Source organism: Gracilinanus agilis, chromosome 6 (genome assembly GCF_016433145.1).
Source record: "Gracilinanus agilis isolate LMUSP501 chromosome 6, AgileGrace, whole genome shotgun sequence".
Classification (NCBI taxonomy): Eukaryota; Metazoa; Chordata; class Mammalia; order Didelphimorphia; family Didelphidae; genus Gracilinanus; species Gracilinanus agilis.
In genome coordinates this window covers 168,459,060-168,481,876 of record NC_058135.1, presented here as the reverse complement: position 1 = coordinate 168,481,876, position 22,817 = coordinate 168,459,060, and the positions used below count along the sequence as shown (strand labels likewise).

General features: G+C 35.3%; 1 protein-coding gene across 3 annotated transcripts in view; it reads right to left on the bottom strand.

The window, feature by feature from the left end:
* Positions 1 to 7,391: 7,391 nt before the first annotated feature.
* Positions 7,392 to 22,817, bottom strand: part of GABRA4 (gamma-aminobutyric acid type A receptor subunit alpha4) — a 101,956-nt gene continuing 86,530 nt past the window's right edge. For all 3 annotated transcript variants that reach the window (XM_044680032.1, XM_044680030.1, XM_044680031.1), the window contains one exon: positions 7,392 to 7,925. In XM_044680032.1, coding sequence (XP_044535967.1) covers positions 7,392 to 7,925 — 534 coding nt within the window. The remainder of the gene's footprint in view (positions 7,926 to 22,817) is intronic.

Sequence of the window (22,817 nt, the reverse complement as noted above, 5' to 3'; positions counted from 1 at the left end):
TGTTTGCTTCCTATTTTCATTCACTAAACCTAGTGCTCCCCTCAGAAGACCAAGCAAATCAAGTGGGATCTTTTCCCGCCCTAGACTATTCTCCATAAGTTAAATAAAGCTTTCATATCTTCCCATATCTTTGCTTCTCTAGACCAAACATCCATGAATTCTTTCAAGTGTTTCTTAGATGGCTTCGAGTACCTACTTGCCTCTCTCATCTTCAGCATGTGACTGATCTTCATCTTTACTGTCATCATAATTTTCACCCTCTTCTATCTCAATCAAAATCAAGCTGGTAGGAAAACTGGGAGAATATTTTATACAAATTCCTCAATGTACAAATGAAGAAACCGAGGACCTGAGAAGTTAAGTGAGTTTCCCAAGGTCACCCAGGTACTTTAAAAATAAGATAACTAAAGGTGAGAAGAATATATCAGATCTAGTCAAACCAGAGCAAAGCAGAGTGATTTGGATGCTAGAATTCTATCACTGCTACCTAAGACTACATTAAATTTTGTTGCTACTATATCATACTGCTAGTTTGTGTCGAGCCTATAATCCACAAAATCTCTACAACATATGGAAGAACAATCACGTTGAGTTTTTTCACTAGTAGATTTTACTAACAAATAAGTGGGGGAAACAAATGTTTTGTGAGGAACAGCTATAATTGAAAGGAAAAAATCTTTTTAAAAAGAAAAGTTTAAGGGGAAATGAATGTTACATTAGATAGCCATCCCACTTCGGATCATAAAGTTAGAAGTGGAAAGGATCTTAAAAGGCACCTAGTCCAACTCTTTCATTTTACAGATGAGGAAACAGACACAGAGAAGTTACAGGACTTGGTCAATTATTTACTCAGTACATAAGTGAGGCAAGTTGAACCAGATATTTCCACTTCCAAGTCTAGTCCTTGAGCCCCGAAACCAAACTGCCTCATGAACTAGTTTGATGGCACCATTTGTCTATGTACTTCTCCCCTAAATATATGATGTTTGACTATTTTGACAGGCAAAACCTGCTCATCTACATTTTAAAGGATTCATTCTAAAGTGTTTTCTAGCTTAAAGCAAACATATTCACATATATGGCAGAGAAGTAACAACTAAGTACTTTATTTAAAATGAAGAAATATTGCATTCAGTAGTATAATCTAAATAGAAACTGGCTGTTTAGGAATGTGGAGTTGACTGTATGGTATAATTTATTAATCCTGACTTTCCTTGTAATTAAAAATAACCACGGCAGTAGTGTGCCAGCGATGGCAAAAATCTGAAAAAAACAACATGATGGATTCTTTCCAATAAGGAAATGTACTCAGTGGCGTAGGAGGGGATTTGAACTTATTCCTCTTACATTTTAAATGGATTCCCTTTGCATAATTTTATTTTTTTAATTTTGAAATATTGATTTCCTAATGTGACAGATTACTTTCACATGTTAACTCTACAAGAAAGGTGGATGCTGTTGCTCCCAATTTGTCTTTTATCTCAAGGACTAGAAGGTATTCATTTCAGCTCTAACTAGAATAATTATCAATAAAGAGTCACAAAAAATATATGCATACATACTCATCACTGAGTTGCCATTATTATTGTACTTCAACATATTAGAATTTCCTGCAAGGCTGATTGTTACCAAAACATCAGCTTTGCTTGTTTTACCTTATAATTATAGGCATTAACCCTCATTAACTCTGCTGGTAAAGTGAGGCACAAGAGAATATAAACATTGGGACCAAATAAATATGTACATGAGAGAGAAGGAAGAAAGGGGGCTATAAAGGAAGTAAGTAAAAAAAGAAAGGGACTGTGCTAAGAAAGGAAAGGAGTGTGGAAATGGGAAATGCCATGAGAATAAGGTAAAAAAGAAATGCGCTCCCATCCTGATGTTTGTGGACCATGATCATGTTCAGGTTTTTTGATACTTTGCTATCTGCTTAGCCTAAAACAAGTCATTTTATTTCCCTAAGCCTGTTTCCTCATCAGTAGAATGATTCTTACATTCTCTACTTTATTGGTTTGTTGTGAAGAAAGTGCTTTATAAGACTTTAAGTGCTAATGAAATGTTAGTTATTACTAATCCACAAAGGATTGTTGTGTTAATCAAGTTGAAGAAAGTCAGGAAGGGCTTTTTCAATTGTAAAGGAGCATTGAATATTCAGTGATATCATCAAGGAGACAACTAGAAAATGGTCCACTTACCAACTGAGAATAAGAGTCTGGGCAATTGTGTTTTATAACAGCATTCTCAAGAATGAAATGTTTAAGAGGAGGGCTCTGTTGTGGAGAATTTATGGTAAAAGACAGGTTAGAGTCACATAGGACCAGAAAAAAATGGAGGGCCTGTCCTTAATGATAAAATTACATGTAGTTTAATGTATTAGGGTAGCATCGTGATCTCTGAGATGCTGCATTCAGTAATTATAATGACTTATATAGTGCTTTGAGGCTTGTCAAAAGAACTTGCCACATATTCTCACTTGGTACCCAACAAGAAAACCATAAAATGTTCATCCTCATTTTTCAGTCAAGGAAACTGAGACTTAAAGAGATTTAGGTGCTTGAAAATGGTTACATAGCTAGTGTGAGGTGTCAACTAGCATTTATTCAGTGGCTACTATATGCTAGGCATTGTGGGATTTTGAATCAAATCCCATCTCTACTATCTACTATACCTATTTGACCTTTGATTAATCACTTAACACTTCCTGGTCTCAGTTTCCTTTTACTAAATCATTTCCACGATTCCTACTAGCTCTAAATTTATTATCTTATTATCCTAAATGTCACAGGCAGAATGGGATCCCAAGGTTTTTATATTCTAACATGAGCCTAAAGAGACTGACTACAAGAATATGCCTACATCAGAAGCACTCAGAGCCTTGACCCACAAAAATATTTTGGAGAAAGCTTTGATTAGAGCCCCAATGCATAATTTTCATTACATCCATGATTATTCAATTTAAGTTCATCCTGATTTTTCAATGTTGTTTTATGTTTATTCCAGTATAATAGAAATTAGTTCTTTCTAATTATATCTATATTTTCTTTGCCATTCTTTCTTTTTTTCTCTTCTATAATTTTCTGCCTTTATAGTTTATCTTTTTTTAGAGAATGGTCAGGGAAGAATCCTTTGAAGATGTTTTTCCCCTTTTAATGAAAGCTAGGGGGAATAGATTTGTAGATACTTAATTGGAAAAGCAATATGGAAAGCTCTCATTTTGTGAATGACAAAAAAACTAATAGCCAAAGAAGCTAAGTGACTGCTCAAAGTCACAAAGCTATTTAGTGGCAAAATGGGAACTAGGAACTGTCTCATAAATCCTAGGCCAGTTGTTTTTTGCTGTTTTCATTGGAGAGAGGTAGGGTACCTCAGTGCCAAGGAAAGCATACAGTTGGTGACTGGTGGTAAAGTACATGATGAATATTGCCTGGCCTTATTAATTCTGAAAGTTACTGATTGGAATTACACTTGACTGATGGAAAGGGCTTTGTAAGGTAAAGATTTCATAAAGTCTTTTTCAGCCATATTTCCTGAACTGAATGAACATCTCATATTTAAGTGCTTAGAACAATGACTCATACATAGTAGGTACATAATAATAAACAATTCTTTCATTAGGCTTCAAAGCCTGTCCTTATTTAGCACATTAACTAGTTGAGGGATCTTGGACAACTGAGTTGTGGCTCAAGATCTTATCTCACTAATACTTGGGTACTTCTTGAGAACTAGAGCTACACTTACAACTCGCATAATTGTGTGAACCTTAGTTCTATAAAATAACTTCACTCGCCTCTCTGAGTGCTTTATTCCTTCATCTATGAAATAGGCATAATAACATATGAAGAATCTGCTTCTAGCTTACAAGGAGGACCAAGGGAAGCAATATTATACAAAGCACCTTGCAAGTTACATAAAGGTCAGACAGCAGAGCTGGCATTAAATCTCAGGTCTGTTGACTCTTGGGATTTCTGGCTATACTCCAAAGCCAAAGAAAATAATATCCGATTGTATATAGGTATGTTTTTGAAGGGGTTGACAGAGGAGGCATCTGTTCTCATACTGTCATTGAATAAGTGTAAGAAATTCCCAATGTAGAAAAATCTGTCACCAGTGTAGACAAGCAATGTATCTAGAATTTTTTTTTCTCAGAGAGTGATCTGGAACAATGGGACTTTATGTGGCCTGCATATGGTCATGTAATTAATAGGCATCAAAGGAGGATACATGTTGGCCTTCCTGATTCCCACACCAAGTCTCTATTCGTAATATTATGCTTCCTCTCTATATGTTCATTAAATGTAGATTATTCACCTTCCTCCATTGTTGTCCCATCTGGACTCCTTAATGATTCAGAGAAATAGTCTTGACTTCAATCCATGTATGACCCTTGATTTGGCTAAATGTTGGAAACAGGATAATGATTTTGTGCAGGATACAGTGTGAGTTCAACTGGATCTATGCTTATCAATCCTGGATTTTGTGGTAACCTTCTAAAATCTAAGTAAATTATAGTGAAAAGGATGGCAAGGTGAGGCAATCATAGGGAGAGCTTTAAGGTAAATAAGAAAGAATCTGTTCTTTGCTAAAGAATTACTAAAAGTAACTCACATTTTTATATCACTCTAAGGTTTGCAAAACATTGTCCTCAGAATAGCTCTGAAGGGTTGGTGGGTCCTTCAAGGGTTATTATCCCCATTTTATTCCATTAATTTTCCCACTATTCCACAATGGATCTTTCCCTACATTTTCCCTTCTAATTAAGCCCCATCTTTGTAACTTTGAAGTAATACACTGCTTTTGCCACCTGAAATATACCTGAAATTGGAAATTTGGTGAGAAGTTAAGTGACTTGCTCAAGTTCCCACAACTAAAAAGTGGCTAAATCTAGATTTGAACTAAGATCTTGATGCAGTTTTCTCTCTTTTTGAAAAATATGTGAACAAACTGATAAGTCAAGAAGATATTATTTGAGTATTTATAATTATGTGATATTGTGAATAATATTGGGGGAAAACCTATGGATTATTCACATTTCTCTAGTTATCTCAGTTACGAATCATCTAGAAAAATCCCTCAGTATATTTTTTTCATTTTGAGTAGATGTTCTGTGTTTGTGCTTTTCAGTAATGGCCAATATCAAGATCCCCTTGAAGTACAAGTTATAAGTGAGACTTTTAAAAGGCAGTGGTAGTGGCCTTTATTTCAAGAGATTAACAATCTCATTTTTGTAGCTGTTTCTATCAAACTCTGTTCCCATGCCCATGAATGATGTCATAGGAGAGAACGGGAGAGTTTTGAAAAGGCACAAAGCCTGGCATGGACCAAGTCCAATGATCCATATAGAAGACATTCAATTAAGTTGTCAAGTCTACCTTGTGAAAAGGGAAAAAAAAGACAGATAAAATTTTAAATTTCTAAATGAGTAAATTAAATACTACACAATACCTTTGAATTGTCATTTTATCCCCATTCCCTCAGAATTATTATAAGTTCAAAGACAATCAAAATTATCAAAGCTAAGAGAAGAGTCTTTTGTCAGGATTCTACTAGCTTTTGCCAACCAATGTCAGAAAGTGTATATAAGAGAAGACCTTGAAACAGGTGACTTGTTGCATATCTTAGCCCTTTCTTTCTATTAGCTCTCTCCACACAAAATTCATTCACTTCATGTCTGGCCTGGGTGAAAGAAAAATTGGACTGAGTCTACACCTGAGTATTTTGGATTTATCAAGTGTCACAGGGTCCAGACCTGACATTCAGCATCATTGCAGTCTATGATGCATTTATACCAAGAATACAACATGGGACACATCTATTTTCCAATGTTTTGTCGTTATTTTTAGGTGCCAACTGTAAAAGCTATTCACATATTTATGTCATCTTAACATCTGTAGAGGTGCACCCTTTCAAATCAGTATCTCTTATATAAAGAGTCACTATGGCAGCCAGGTGGTACAGTGAATAGAGGGCAGGAAGTCAGAGATTAACTGACTTAGTCAGGAAGTCTCATCTTCCTGAGTTCAAGTCTGACTTCAGATGCTTACCAGCTGTGTCACCCTGGGCAAGTTGCTTAACCCTGTTTGCCTCAGTTTCCTCCTCTATAAAATTAGTTGGAGAAGGAAATGGCAAACTGCACCAGGATCTTTGCCAAAAAAACCCCAAGATGCTCAGATGTAGGTTCACTCAGAAAATGCCAAATATGACTGAAACAACCAAACAACAATCATAGGATATAGTAAATGGAACCTTGGAATCCAGAAAGTCAGGATCCTAGCTCTGACACATACTAACTAGATGACCAAGGGAAAGTCATGAACCTTCTCTGGATTTCCAGTCACCTTTCTATGAATCTATGTTAAATCTAGTTGCAGATCTTTATTGGTAGATGAGAATTTCCTTCCTGGCAGTTACCCTCACTGATTAAAAAAGAGATATACTTGATGACTACCTGAGAATTCAGCTTTGGGCAAACCAGATGCTAAAGTCTTGCTGTATCGAGGCTATTCACTTCATTTAGGAAATTTAAGTAGTTCTTTTCTTAGAAACATGCTAACTGTAGTAAGATGTTGATGGGGCAGTGCATTCATTGCACGTATGAGTTTAAAGGTATGCTCTTTTCAGAAAAAAAAATTTTTTTTACAAATGTTCTATATTTTTCCTCATGGCAGGTATGGGTGTGTTGAGATCTACTTCAGTGAGATCATAGATTCACTGGAAAACCAGAGCAAGAATTTCTTAGCTAATGCAATCAAATCATGATTGCTCCAAATGAGGAATAAATTTGTTTTTTACCCCCACATTCACTGCATTCACAATCCATCAAGGCTTCAGGAAGTTACTTGCGTTATTAAGAATTTTTCCCCCTTTGTCTAAGAGGGGAAATCCATTTCTCACAGGCATTAAGATTCTGAAAGGTCACTGCATGGGATATCACATATGTATTTCTGGTCAGAAACTTAGAAAACTATTGATAGTCATTATGATGATTTCTAAAAAAACAATGCCCATCTTCAGATTTCAATGAAGAACAGCCCATTATCCCTTGTCCAAACTTCCCCATAGGGGCTTCTGGACAATTAAGTTCTATTTTCTTCTAAATTTTATGTTTCTCCTATTTATATTGCCATTTGGGTAGGGGAATAAATTATTTTCTTTTCACTCAGGAATTAAATCATTCTCTTGGCAATTGACATATATACATATATGGCATATATGTATAAATATATATAATACATATTTAGCATTAAAGAACATATACAAAGCTTTCATTTCAGGAGAGAGAAATGGGTTTGCCTTTTAAAAAGTTTAAAAGGAACCCTGCACTAAGTGCATTATTGTTAAGGAAAGTACTACATAGCAGCAAAACAAAACAAAACAAAAAACCAAAAACACCACTACATTAGACTTTCTGATTTCTCCATAGGGTCCTTAGATAAGTAGACCACCCAGTAGACCATGTTAAATGCTCCAAATGTGACAGGAAAAAGAATACGGGCATATTTGTCTATTTTGCTTGTGCCAGAGCCTGAAGGTGGTGGTACAGGGGGAGGTGTGGCAGCTGACAATTTTCCAGAAGTTCCAAAAGTATTGACCTTGGTTTGGATCTGCTTCAGTCTTGATCCAAAAACATGGTGTCTGGCTGGAGAGACAGTGGAGACCAGCTGGGACGCATACCCAGTTAAAATAGGAGTGGATGGAGGAGCTGGAGGAAGTGCTCGAGCAGCAGATATTGTCTCAGCTGCATTCACCCGACTGAATGGGTTGGGACTTGAAGCTAGATAGGATTGGGAAGTGGTACCAGAAGGCTCCTGAGCTTCTGCAGAAGTTCCCATTGGCATGTTTTCAGTCTCGGCTCTGTTGCCAACATCAGCATCAGACTGAGATGATACATTGGTTCTTTTTCTCACATTTGAATTGGCATCTGTATTCTGAAAGAATAAAAGGAGGGATGGGGAAGAGAAAGAGTATTAGACATATAATTATTTTAAGCATCTGGACCATAGTCTAGTAGGGTTAAAATTCCTTCAAGCAGGCTAGATCTTGAAAAATCAACCTTTAACTATAAATTATTCCATGGCACCTTAGCTTCATCCAGAAGCTTAAAATATTACTCTAAATTCAAATGAATTTCCATGTACTTCAAGTTCAATCAAGAACTCTCTTCTCAAAACATTAACTAGTTCTATAAATAGTTGAACAATGAATCTGTGTAAGGAACTGGATTAAGCAAGGGATGTGTTTGTTTTTGTTTTGAGAGTTCATGCCTGAAGCTGTATATAGTCTGTATTCATTGTTCTCTTTTATTGTAAAACAACTCATGTCTGAAATTCTCCAATTAGGCACCGTAAACATTTCCATGATTTTTTTAAATGGAAGAAACATCTGTTTTTATTCACTGCATGACAAAACATTCTTATGTATTTGTATAACATCTTCCTTTTGAGAATTTTTAAAAAATTATTTCATTTCCAAGACTCAATATTTCCTTTTATAAGAAGAACATCAAACCATATTTTATACATGATACTGGTGCCTTTAGGTATATATTTGAGGGAGATGGCCAGGGAGTTAAGAATACCAATGGCATTCCAGTATACCAGGGTAGATTGGTATCAATCAAAGTAGTGAAAAATTCTATTATGAGCATCTACACTTGAGAAATCCACAAGTCTTAGGAAAATGCCAATAATACAAATATAAATTTTTGTTGTGAATATAGCTACTCCTCTACCCTCCCATCCCCATTGGTTGTTAAACATTTACTGACACACTTCTGGTTTCAAAGCTTTCCCATGACACATGCTATCTAATCAGTTAACTTCTCAGGAACACAGACAACTTGCTAAGACTAAAGTTCATTCATATTTGTTGGAAGAAGTTTCTGTAAGTAGAATTCCCCACCTAGATGACATCCCAGGTTCACAAGGTGACAACCAATACACAAATACCCAATAAACACTTAAATTTTATACATAAATATTTCCCTTTAAATTTAAATTTTATGATACTCTTTTGTTGAGTAACCACTTTTCTGCATATTTTTGAAGGTAGTCTCTCAGCACTGAAATTTGAGTAAACAATAATTTTTTCAACTATGATATCAACTATTTGAATAATACTGCTTTATGATATTCCTTCTCTGCACCATCAGCCTGGTATAAAATGAAAGTTTAATTTTGACAACCTGTTATCAAGCAGCAATTTTCAAATAAAACTAAATTTATCTTCTTCTGAAGTTTTTTCAGACTTTTTTCTATGTTGTCAAATTATATCTATATAAAGTTTAGTGATATATAAACCATTAAAATAAAATCTAAATAACATGATGTTAAGCACAATAAATCAACTGATTCTATATCAATTATGCTAATAATCACAAATTTATTAAGTGTCTAGAACGTGCAAGGCACTGTGCTATGGACTGCGGATAGAAAGACAAAAATGAAATATCTCTTGCTCCCAAAGTGTATATTCTGTCAGAGAGACAACATGCACATATATATACACATATATATTACATATACACATATAAATATATAATATAAATGTATATAATGTTTCACATACAAATATATAGCATAAAATACATGCAAATATATCACATATAAAATACATACAAATACATTAAGTGAAAATCACATACATCTATACACAAGCCCATATATATATATAATATAAAACATATACACATATATATGCAACATAAATAAAAAGCAACTTGTTGGAAAGGGACTACTAGCTATAGGGATCAAGAAAGGCTTTCCAGAAAGAAGTCCTACTAGAGTTGAACAATGGAGAAAAGCAATGATTAGATGAACCAAAAATTCTTTATATTTGATTGTGGAATGAATTGTGATTTTTGTCACCCTGATTATTAAGCTTAAGTAATACTTTTAAAAAGTTATCCCTGACATGGCAGAAGAAAGGAAAGGGCAGATTTGAAGTGAGGCAGATACAGAAGGAAGCCAACAAAAGATCAAATGCTGACCGTAAGTAATCCATAAAGTAATCATCAACATTCAGATGATTGAGGACTAGCTGCATAAAGGATGGTTTATTTTGCTTATAAAGAAATTTTTCTTTGGTACCCCCAGTGATTTGAAAGCTCCGCACCAACTCTACTACCCCTATCCAATTCATATCTCATAGACACAATGAATCATGATTCCAAGGTCACTGGACATAGAAAGGGAAAGTTCTAAATATAGAACAAATGAAACTCTAGGAGGGAGAAGAAACATTCCTCATGTCAGCCTACTGTAATTTTCCATGCAGGTTGCAGTTGAAATAATGAGAAGACATAGTCTAACATATGGCAGGCACCTCAATTTGGATGAAGACAATTAAAGTAACAATTGACATCCACCTAAAAGTTGAAGAGCCCATTACTTACCTAGCTTTTTCCCCCTACAAAGCACTTACAAACATTGCCTAATTAATCCTCACATCTTTAATCCTTCTGTGCTAAAGATATTGCTTCCAAGTTACAGAATGAGAAAATGAACCAGAGCGACTTGCCCAAGGTTATAGGAAGATGATTAGAATGAGGAGTGTCAGGGGGTAGGAATCTGTTCTTTCTCCCTATTCAGAATCTCATTTTTTGGAAAATCTGTTGATTCCAATTCAGTTCAATACAGTTCAACTCAATTCAACAAGTATTAAATACCTCCTACAGGCTCAATGTTATTCTGAAGCTCGAAGGGAAAACAAATAAAAAAGAAATAGAATCTGTTGTCTTTACCCTCAAGGAACTTAGTATCTCATGGCAACAGCCATGGGACTTAGAAACACATGGCAATAAATAGTCCGCATGATGCAGTATGTGATGAAGTACCAAAATATTTGGCACAAATATTTAGTAATACAAAAGTCAAGGAAAGGAGAAATGACTGAATGACCAGTTGAAATTATATTCCAAAAGAGGTATGAAATACTTTCAATTATTGCCTAATGTCTAGATGGCTACATTAATCAACAGGGAAAAAAATTTGAATAGGCTAGTTCATTGGGCTAAATTTTTAATTTGATAGGGATAAATATAAGGTCTTTCCTCATGCTTTTGTTTAGAATATTAACTTCAGAAATAAAGAATGGGGAGATATGGCCAGTCAGCAGTTTGTCTGAAACAGATGTGAGAGGTTTCATAAACCTGTAGCTGTGGTATCAGGTATCATAGTGTCATATTGCTGCCAAAAAAGCTATTGAAATCTTAAATGACGTTAAGTGAAATGTAATGTCTGGGGCAAGGGAGGTAATCATTCTTCTTTTATCAAATCATTTCAGGAATGCTTTGTTAATTTAAGACACAAAATTTTAGAAATTAGCTATGCCCAGAGGAAGGCAATGAGGATGATGAAGGGACTAAAGGAATGTGTAGCCTAGAGAAATGAAGACTAAAGGAGTGATATATGTAAAGGTCTGTTCTGTGGAAGAAGAATTAGACTTGTTCTGTTGGGTCCCAGAGTGCTAAACCAACAGTAAAGATTAAAAGATAAGAAGGTGCAAATATAGGTTTTCTACAAAGAAATGCTTCCTAACACATAGTACTATCCTAGAATAGGATTGGCTACCTTAGGAGATAGTATTTTTTTCCTTCACTGAAGGTCTTCAAACAAAAGTTTCAGGACACTATTGAGTATGAGAGAGAGAGGATTTTTGTTCAGGTAACAGGTTGGACTACATGGCCTCTGACATGAGATTCTGTGAGAATCCTTTGTTCTGACTACTTAATTTATATAGCTTTTACATAGTCATCTACTGTATGCCACTATTATTTGATAAATTATTATTATAATTTTTAGATAATTTTGTGACCTCATTGACAGTGGCCTTTGAATCAAACAACCTAAACTCGAATGAAAAGAACTTTAATAATATGTATTCTGACTCCCTTCCTCCAATGGAGCCAACTGCAATTCCTTCAAGTCTTCTTATCCCATACAAAGCCAATGAAGGGGGTTAGCTAGGTGGCTCAGTGGATTGAGATTCAGTCACAGAGATGGGAGGTCCTGGATTCAAATCTGACCTCAGACACTTCCTAGCTGTGTGACCCTGGGCAAGTCACTTAACTCCCAATGCCTAGCCCTTACCACTATTCTGTCTTACTTTCTTAATACCAAAAGAGAAATAATCATTTCGATTAACAATGATAACTCACTTTTTCAAAGAGTGTTAGGGTCAAGGTAGCACTTTATTGAAAATAGCCCTAGTGTCCCCATTTTATAGAAAAGGAAATTGATTGATAAAATATGTACAGAAAGACACTTGAAATAGCTTGATAGCTTGCCATTAGCTTTATTTTACCTCAAAACTAGAAGAAGAGGAGATTTGTACACATCACTATTCGAAATGTTATTTGGACATACACCCATGCAAGCAAAGACTTTTAGCCCTATTTATGCCTCAATGTTAGCTGGTGACATGACAATTGCAGAATATATTAGGGATTTGCCAATTAAGATCAAGGAATTGCAAGAATTAGGAGCAATAGTGCAGGTTGGACCTATAGATTTTTCATCGCATGATTTGAATACTGGGGATACAGTTTATACAAAGAACTTTAAGAGAACTGGAGCAACTTAAACAGCCTGCGAAGGGTCCATTCCAGATACTTTTGATAACATCAACAACCATCAAGATAGGAGAAAAAGCAGCATGGATACATTGTTCACATGTGAAAAAGGTATCTGCCATCAAAAATGATTAGCTACATACATCAAGGACAGGACTACAAATACAAAAGGACACTATTGTTTTTTAACCCTTGTACTTCGGTGTATTGTCTCATAGGTGGAAGATTGGTAAGGGTGGGCAATGGGGGTCAAGTGACTTGCCCAGGGCCACACAGCTGGGAAGTGGCTGAGGCCGGGTTTGAACCTAGGACCTCCTGTCTCTAGGCCTAAAGGACATTATTTTTAAGAACATTGAAATTCAAGAAGACTACAAATGGACAATTGGACAATATTTACAAGAACACTGGATTGCTACAAGGACTATTACAAATGTACATTATTTTAAGGATAATGAACTTTGCATTTAAATAAAGATTTCTCTTACATAAAGGATTGAAATGGAATGTAACGGGAAAATGTATAATTTATGTTTTGATATTTTATTATGTTATATATTATGTTATAGGATGTATTAGTTCTATGTAGAAATAATTATAATAATACTTTTATAGGATTAAAATGTTATAGGTATAATATACTTTTAAAGAAAAAGTTAAAATTAACTAAATGATAAGTAAATGGTAAAGTGTTATAACTGTTTGAACAAGAACCGCCTCAAGGGGGATATATTAGATGTATATATATTAGATGTATATGATGCATATATAAGATAAATATTGGCTGTATATAATGTATATATGGTTCTTATTTATTTTTAGAGGTATATAATGTATGTAAGGTCTTGTTTATTTTTAAAGGTATATAATGTGTATATAAGATTCTTGTTTATCTTGTTTAATTTTTGTGTGTATAGTGATTATAAAATCTATTTGAATTAACATCTTTAACTTTTTATTTCTGTAAAGTATAATAAGAATAGGTTTTATTTATGTATAGTATGAATTTTGTGATTATAATTTTTGTAACTGTAAATATTTGGAATTGTATATTATTTGGGACTTGCATGTTGCAAGAATTTTTTTGATTTTTTTACTTTCTCTCCTTACTTCTTGTTTAAAATATAGAGTATAGGATAGTTTTGTTTGAAAGATCCATTGGGAAGACTGTTCTCCCAATAGATCTCAGGGGGGATATGTTAAGAGAGTTTTAATTAATTTCTCCTTTTTTTATGAAAGAGGAAAAGGAACAATAATATTTTTCAGTCAGAGACCCCTGCTGTGCCACTTGTCAGTCAGCAACAGTTAGAAGAATGTGGCCAAGGGAAGTTAGTTCACTGTAGACAGTTGGAAAGAGACTTTTTAGACTCTGGGTCTCCTGGGAAGAGGGGTTTGCTGTTAGTACTCTTTCTGGTTGGAGACAGAGAACAAAATTAAGGCCTTAATAGTCTTATTGATTATTAATAACTTGGGTAGATAACATAGATAGATAGTGGTTATATTATTAGATAGTGAGAGTAGGAGAGTAGGCCAGGGCTTTGGCCTACCAGAAGATACTGCCCTCTGAGGCAGATAGATTTGTGTTTTTTTTTAGAAAAAATTTAGTTAGGATTGGGATTTGGGGTATAGTTACAAGCTATTATAAGATTACTTTCACTTTCCTCCTTCCTATTTCCTATCTGTATTTTCTAATAATAAACTAAGTGTTTTGGGTTTAATAAACTGCACACTGGCTTTTGTTCAAACTCCAACTCCCCAAAATTTAACTCCTTACAGCCTGGTGAAGCAGGTAGGAGTTTGATTAATCTATTGATATTCTGTTCTTTCCAATATTAGGAAAAGGATAGGAGTGTAACCATGTTGTTTACTATCATGGTATGTATAGTGAAGGAAGTAGTGCCTCATTACTTCAGAGAACTCCCAATACCTGGGTCTTTCAGGTGTTTTATGGCTGTACTGCGAGAATATAGAACCCAGAGAAGATACAAACCAGAGGCCAATGTGTTACTTGTGTGGAAAAAGGGGATACCTGATGATAAATTGCAGTGCTGGAATAAAATATTCAGCAATTTTACAAATAATGGTGGGGATTTTAAATCTCAGTTAGGGATGGTCTCTGGTTAATACCACTTATAGGAGTATTTGTTCTGTACGCATTGTTAGAAGGGTACTATCTATATCTAGTATTTAGTTTAATTCTTACTAAGAAAAAGATGCAACTGAAAGAGATTAATGGGACTAGAGTTATGTATCTTGAGGATTGCATCTTGAAATTGACTAACACTATTGCCCATTAAACTGAAACTATCTCCAAAAGTTAAAGATAGTATCTCTCAAATGACTAAAACTATAAAGCAACAAAATGAAACTCTCTAAACCTGCTCAACTTGAAGATAGTATCTCTCAGATCACTAAAAGTATAATACATCTAAATGAAACTATCTCCAAACAGGATGAGAGTTGTGCTCAGTCTACTAAATATGCTCCTATTATTTCTACTTCTCCCACTGAGGCACCTAAAATTAAAAGCCAAAAGAAAGAAGATACTAACCCTAACCTGTTCCCTTTAAGAGAAGTACCAACTCTCAACACTAAGAAGAATGAGTTAGTAACTATTAGGCACCACAAACCATTTACCATTTAGTATATGGAGGGATTTAAGCACAGCATTCTTTCTTTTGAGGAGGAGCCTATAGCTGTGGTAAAAAAGCTAGAGAAAATATGCAGTCAATTTGATCCAAACTGGATTGATTTTGAATATCTTCTAGATGAGTTATTAACTAAAAGGGAAAAGGATAAAGTTATCAAGCTTACCAATGAGGAGGGTGCAGTTCACTGGCCTGAGAATGACTCTTATTGGGACATTAATGATGAAACAAACTAAGCAAGATTATGCCAAGCTAGGGAGGCAATTCTTAATGCAATGAGAGCTTGTTCAAATAGACCTGGTACCTGGACAAAATTTGAAAAGCTTAAACAGAATATAGGAGAAAAACATTCACAGTTCATGGACAAACTTATAAAACTGGGAGGAAGTTACACAGACATTGACTTAACAAGAGAAGAGACATTAGACAATTGAGAAGGAAGTTTGTAACAAACTGTTGCAAAGTAGTCAGGGACTATTTGAAAATCAGTTGACCTAACTGGATGAATATGGACCTTTATGAATTAAGGAGAGTGGCAGTTTATGTTTATAATGGGCATGAAATGAAAGATGCTGATGATAGTGATTTAATGGATGCATTAAGAAAGGAGATAAAAGCACTAAAGGGAAAAATTGAAAGACTTGAAAAAGGTGAAACTAATTTTGGGTTAGCTTTGGCTCCAGTGCAAGAATATACAACCCAAAGAGAATATATAAACCAGAGGCCAATGTGTTACTTGTACAGTAAAAGAGGACACCTGATGATAAATTGCAGATGCTAGAATAAAATATTCAGCAATTTTAGAAATAATGGTGGGAACTTTAGGAATAACTATTCTAGGAACAACTGTCTTAGAAACAATAACAACAGAAACAATTTCTGAAATCACAATTTTGGAAATTATGGGAATCATAGAAACAGTAACCAAACTGAGGCAAATGACATGTTATAATATATCCATAATGGAGCACATCCACATATTAGCCAAAATGTAAATCCTCCTTCCTATTTCCTATCCATATTTCCTAATATTAGCTAAGTGTTTTTTGTTTAATAAACTGAGCACTGGCTTTTGTTCAAATTCCTACTCCCCCCCCCCTTCCCACCAATTTAACCCTTCACAGGAGTTACAATAAATTGGGCTACCCAAGAAAACTCAGTAATGGGTGAAATTGGGATGTAAACCCATGTGGCCAAGTCCAGTCCTCTTTTAACTAAACTGTTCTACTTTAGACACAGCCCTTCTGATTTGAAAAACAAACAGCCCTCAGAATTTAACAGAATTCATTTTAAATCTATTTAGTTCAACAAACCTACAATATGCTATATGCTTTATTAAAACATTATTCTAGGTGTGACACGTAGAAAGATGAAATTAAGTAAATCCTGTCCTCAAAGAATTTGAATTATTTTGGAATTCACATATTTAGATTTAAAAGGGACTTCAAAAGGTCATCTGCTCCAACCTATCCCCTTTCCCCTGTAAGAATAAAGTGATTTTGTAACTGATAAATACTGATAGCTGAGAAGACAAGAAAAGTCCTTGTGTTGGAGGTGGCCTTTGAGTTTGGTTCTGAAGACAGCTTGAGATTTTTTGAACTGGATTTGAGAAGAGAATGCATGTCAGACAAGAGAAACCATTTGCACAAATCTATATAATTAATACATAGTATCTAATGTCGGAGATCATGACAGCTCATAAAATCTTTACTTCCCTTTTCTTATGTGGATAAGGATATGTGCCCCTAAAAGGGGCACAGTCATGTGATAAACACTAAGAAAAACAGCACCAGGTGGAATGAAAGAGTGTTCTTAGAGGACCTGATAACTCTATTCAGAGGCAAAAATATTTCATTAATGGTAAAAATGGCTATAGTGTACAACTTCCTGCAGCTAATTTTTATATGACTATTTTAAGATTTTGAAGTTTATTTGTATGAAACAGTATGAAAAATTGTGGGATTTTGGGTCAGTTGTGTATTAACTATTTGTTTCATAGCTGACAGAAATATAGATTTTGTGTTTCTCAACCAAAGTTAGAGATGGGTCACTAAATCACTGATTTGAAGCAAGAATGACTTTAGAATTCAAAGGAATAAAAAAGGAGCTGAGAGTAGAAGCTGCATACAGAAACCAGAAGATCAAAACCAACAGAATTGAGAAGCTGACAGAAGCAGAAAAATGAAGCAAAAATAGAAAACAATGGCAGCTGCTTTGAATTGAGGCCACCTGACTAAATAAAGTCAGACAGGCTCTGCAGTTGATGTAGGGAACTTATTGTTTGGGTGACAACTTTGATGCTAATTGCTGATTTAAGAAAACAGAATGCTCCACAGTTTGAAGACCTGACAGGGAAAAGACTGCCTTGTTTTCTAGCACCATCTGTAGTTTGAGAAAGAGGAAAATCCCTTGGACAATCATCTACAACTATCCTTTACTTCTTTGAGAGAGGATATGTGAATAACTTTGGGGAGGAATATACTATACATTGGATAATGATGGAAAAAGTCCATATGGCAACCAAGGGGGAAATGAAGAAATGGTGGGCCTGCTTGCCTTCCTTTAGGGAGGTTCCAAGAGAAGCCATTCAATGCAGGGGTAGGGAAAGCAGAGAAGCAAGGTATCTCTAAGGCACAAATTCCAGAACTTAAATGAACTTCCAAACTGAAGTTTTAGATTGTTGCTTGAAAGGACACAGAGGCCTCTATCCCTCAGTGCAGCAACTAAAGAGGAGCTCTCCATGTTGTTGTTTTTTTCTCCAGTAAGCTTCTCATCCGGAAGAACAGATGTCTTCCCTGACTCTCCAGACTCCTCCATGGCATCACCTTGACACTTTCCCTTCCTCTCCCCACCCCAATATTCAGCAAATTCCTTTTTATATATGACCTTTTCCAATTAGAAGGAAAATTCTTTCATGCCTGGAACTTTCTTTTTGCTTGTATCAATAATTAGCATATAATTAAGTATATAATAAATGCTTGATTTGGACTTAACTAAGACTGCCAAGTCCTACAGGTTTTACAAGTCCCCATCAGTCATAATGAGCATGTCTAGCTAGACTCTTTATATTTAAACTCTTACCTTCCACCTTAGAATGAATATAAAGTATTGGTTCCAAGGCAGAACAGAGGTAAGGGCTAGGCATTGGGGGTTAAGTGGCTTGTCCAGGGTCACACAGCTAGGCAATATCTGAGACCAGATTTGAACCCAGGACCACCTACCTCCAAGTTTGACTCTCTATTCACTGTCCTAACCTAGCTACCCATCAATTTGACCCTTTGTGGAGTCTCTGCAACTTTGTTTTATTGAGATCCCACAAAATTATACTCTTTTCTCTAGAATTCTCATCTTCAAACAACAAGGTTAAGTGGGATAATCTAATTTACTGTCATTTAGTCTAATGACTAGATTTATTTCATCTTGTGACTTCTAATCCCTTTTTCATTCTCTTGAGTGCCCAAGACCTAAAGCACTTGGTGATAACCTGAGGCAGAAAAGCTGTCATCTAGAACAGAGTGATCTTGTTTCAGGATGGTACCTTCCCTGGTGGTTTGCATTGTTTTAGGTTTTAGTTGGTAAGGTATTAAATGTCAGACCTTTTTCAAAGTATTATTGGGATCAATAAGCTACTCAGAATGGAGAAATATGTATTTTAATAAGGTAATTCATCTGAGAGACCACAAATCTTTACTTTCTCAACCTATGTGATTCTCAAACATATCTTCTCATATATTCTCCATTAAATATCTACTTTTTCCTTTAAGAGGTTTCTTAAGCAGGGATCTTGGTGTATGTAGAAAGATTTCAGTAGTTTTAGGAACTTGGATAGGGAAATATTACATCTTTATTTTCACTTATAATCAGATTGAAAGTTAGCATTTCTTTCAATAATTAATTAAGAAAAAATAAACATGCTTCTGAAAAGGGCTTCACCAGGCTGCCAAAGGGATCTATAACAAATAAAAATGGTTAGTAATTCTGGCTCTAAGGCCTTTTAATCATTCTTTTATTATCTCAAGAGTACCAGGGCTTGGAGGCTTCTGGATTAAGATGGCTGCAGAGTAGAAGCAGAGCTCTTAATTCTCACAACCAAGGGATACATGAAACCTCAAAAGGACACAAAAATCAAATCCAGATGAACAAAGGGACCCCACAATAGGGTTCAGCATTGAAGGTACATAGGATCTGGGCATTTCCATGCTATAAGGGGGTGAAATAGCTCTCACTAAAACACAAGCTGATCAATCCGCACCCCCCCAACCACCCCACCTATAATCCCAGAGCCAGCACACAACAGTTAGAGCAAGCGTGGGGGCATTCAGTAAGTCACTAAGTTCTTAGCAACTAACTGGGATCACCAGGGGCTTGCTCCTAAACAGAGCAAGACTTAAGACCCCAAGAGGCTTAAAGAATGCAGACTCTGAGCACAGACCTTGAGCTTGGTCCTTGGGTGTGGACCTAGAACAGAGAGGTGACAGACTGTGGAAGCAACACGCTTAGACTCATAGAGGAGCCTTGGACAGAGGAGCAAGAAAGGGGACCACCAGGAGCCTTGACCCTGAGTACAGCTAGACTTGAGACTCCAGGAGCCTAAAGAGTGCAAACCTTAGAAGAGAGGATAAAACTGAGAGGGGTGGCATTGCGCTGTGACTCAGGCAAAAACTGCTCCACAGCAATATACACAGAGAGTCTGCCCGCCTCACCCAGACTTCCAACTGAGAAGGAAAAACCAACATAATAATGGCAAGAAATACCCAAGAACTAACTAAGAGAAAAAACAAGAGGAAAGTATTAACACTTGATAACTTTTACACAGAAAAAATCCAGACAACAAAGCAGACAGTAGAAGAGGACAAACAAGGAAATACATCCAAACCTTCCCCCAAAAATGAAAATTGGTCACAAGATCCTGAAGAGTTCAAATCTGAGATTATAAGAAAGATGGAGGAGATTTGGCAAACTCAAAAGGAAATTAACAGGTTAAAAGACAGAAACTCCCAATTGAAAAAGATGCCCCCAAAACAAACGAAATGATAAGCAAATTGAACACCCAAATTAAACAGCAGGAAACCATGAAAAACAGGATAGAACAAATCAGAAAGGAAAACCAGTCTCTAAAGACCAGAACTGGACAAGTAGAAGCCAATGATTGTGCAAGACAGCAAGAACTAAAAAAGCAAAGTGAAAAGAATGACAAAATAGAAGGAAACATGAAATATCTCACTGAGAAAATGACAGATAAAGAAAATAGGTCTAGAAAACACAATTTGAGAATCATTAGTCTTCCTAAAAAATCAGAAATTAATAGAAGTTTGGACACCATATGATAAGAAATTATACAGTAAAACTGCCCTGATGTTCTTCAACAAGAGGGCAAAATAGACGTTAAAAGGATCCACAGATCACCCTCTACACTAAACCCTCAAAAGTCAACCCCCAGAAATATAATTGTCAAATTCAAGAGTTTCCAAGTTAAGGAAAAATATTAAAAGAAGCTAGAAAGAGACAATCCAGATATCAAGGAACACCAATCAGGGTTGCACAGGATCTGGCGGCCTCCACACTACAAGACCAGGCTTGGAACATGATATTCAGAAAGGCAAGAGATTTGGGTCTACAACCACACATCACCTACCCATCAAAACTGACTATCCTTCTAAGGGAAAGTATGGGCATTCAATAAGATAGAAGATTTCCAAGTATTTGCAAAGAAAAGACCAGAACTAAATGGAAAGTTTGATATCTAACCACAAAAATCAAGAGAAATATGAAAAGGTAAATAAGAAAGGGGAAAAAAAGAAAACTCTTACTTTTAAATTTGCTTCTTTAAGGGCTTCAATAAGATTGAATTATTTGTATTCCTATAGGGAGAAATGTTATGTGTAATTCTCAAAAATTTTATTCACTATTACAGTAATTAGAAGAATTATTCATTGGGAGACATTGGAGTACTAAATGGTCTAAGATGATATGGACAAAAAAAGAGGGGGAGGGAATAGAAGATGGCAGCAAGAGAAATTTGAATGAATAAGAAAAATGCAATATTCTATACCACACAAAGAGGGCATGGGAAGGGAAGGGAATCAATACTATTATAAGAAGGAGAGGAAGGGAGGGTTAATAGGAAATACTTAAATCTTACTTTCAGCGGAATTAATCCTGAGAGGGAAGAGTAGCTATATTCATTGGGATATCAAATTCTATCTACTCAATGGAAAAAGTTAGAAGGGATAAACCAAGGGGGGCACTGTGGTGGAGAGTTTAAAAAGGGAGGGGAAGAGAGGGGAGAAGGAATTCATTAGGCCTTAAAAATAATAAGAGGAGGAAAAAAGGGAGGGAGTGGAAAGAGAAGTAAATAAGGGAGGGGATAAGAGGGACTAATTTAAAACAAACCACTGCTTTAAAAGGAAATAGAGCAAGAAGAAGGGGCAGAACTAGGGGAGGATATCAAAATGTTGGGGAATACACAGCTGATAATTATAACTCTGAATGTGAATGGGATGAAATCTCCTATAAAACAGAAGCAAATAGTAGAGTGCATTAGAAAACAAAATCCTACCATATGTTGTCTACAAGAAACACACATGAGTCAGGTGGACATACACAGGTTTAAGATCAGTGGCTGGAGCAAAATCTTTTGGGCTTCAACTGAGAAAAAGAAGGTAGGAGTGGAGATCATGTTTTCTGACAAAGCCAAAGAAAAATAGATCCAATTAAAAGGGACAGGGAAGGTAATTACATCCTAATAAAAAGCAGTATCGACAATGAGGAAATAACAGTACTCAACATATATGCATCAAATGGTATAGCATCCAAATTTCTTAAGGAGAAACTGGCAGAGCTCAAGGAAGAAATAGATAGTAAAACTCTACTAGTGGGAGACCTAAATCTTCCTCTATGAGATCTAAATAAATCAAACCAAAAAATAAATAAGAAAGAGATAAGAAAGGTGAATGAAATCCTAGAAAAATTAAAGCTAATAGATATGTGGAGAAAAATAAATAGGGACAAAAAGAATACACCTTCTTTTCAGCTTCACATGGTACATTCACAAACACTGACCATGAAATAGGGCATAGAAACATGCAAACAAATGCAAAAGAGCAGAAATAATAAATGTAACCTTTTCAGATCATGATGCAATAAAAATAATAATTAATAAGGGCACATGGAAAGGCAAATAAAAAACTAATTGGAAATGAAATAATATGATTCTCCAAGATCAGTTAATTAAAGAACAAATAATAAAAATAATTAATGATTTCATTGAAGAGAATGACAATGATGAGACATCCTACCAAAATATGTGGGATGTAGCTAAAGCAGTACTCAGGGGGAAATTTATATCCTTGAGTGCATATATTAACAAACTAGGGAGGACAAAGATCAATGAATTGGGCATGCAAATGGAAAAAAAAATTTGAAAGGGAACAAATTAAAAATCCTGAGTTAAAAACTAAATTAGAGATTATAAAAATTAAAGGAGAAATCAATAAAATTTTAAGTAAAAGAACTATTGAATTAATAAATAAGACTAGAATCTGGTACTTTGAAAAAACAAATAAAATTGACAAAATACTGGTCAATCTAATTTTAAAAAAGAA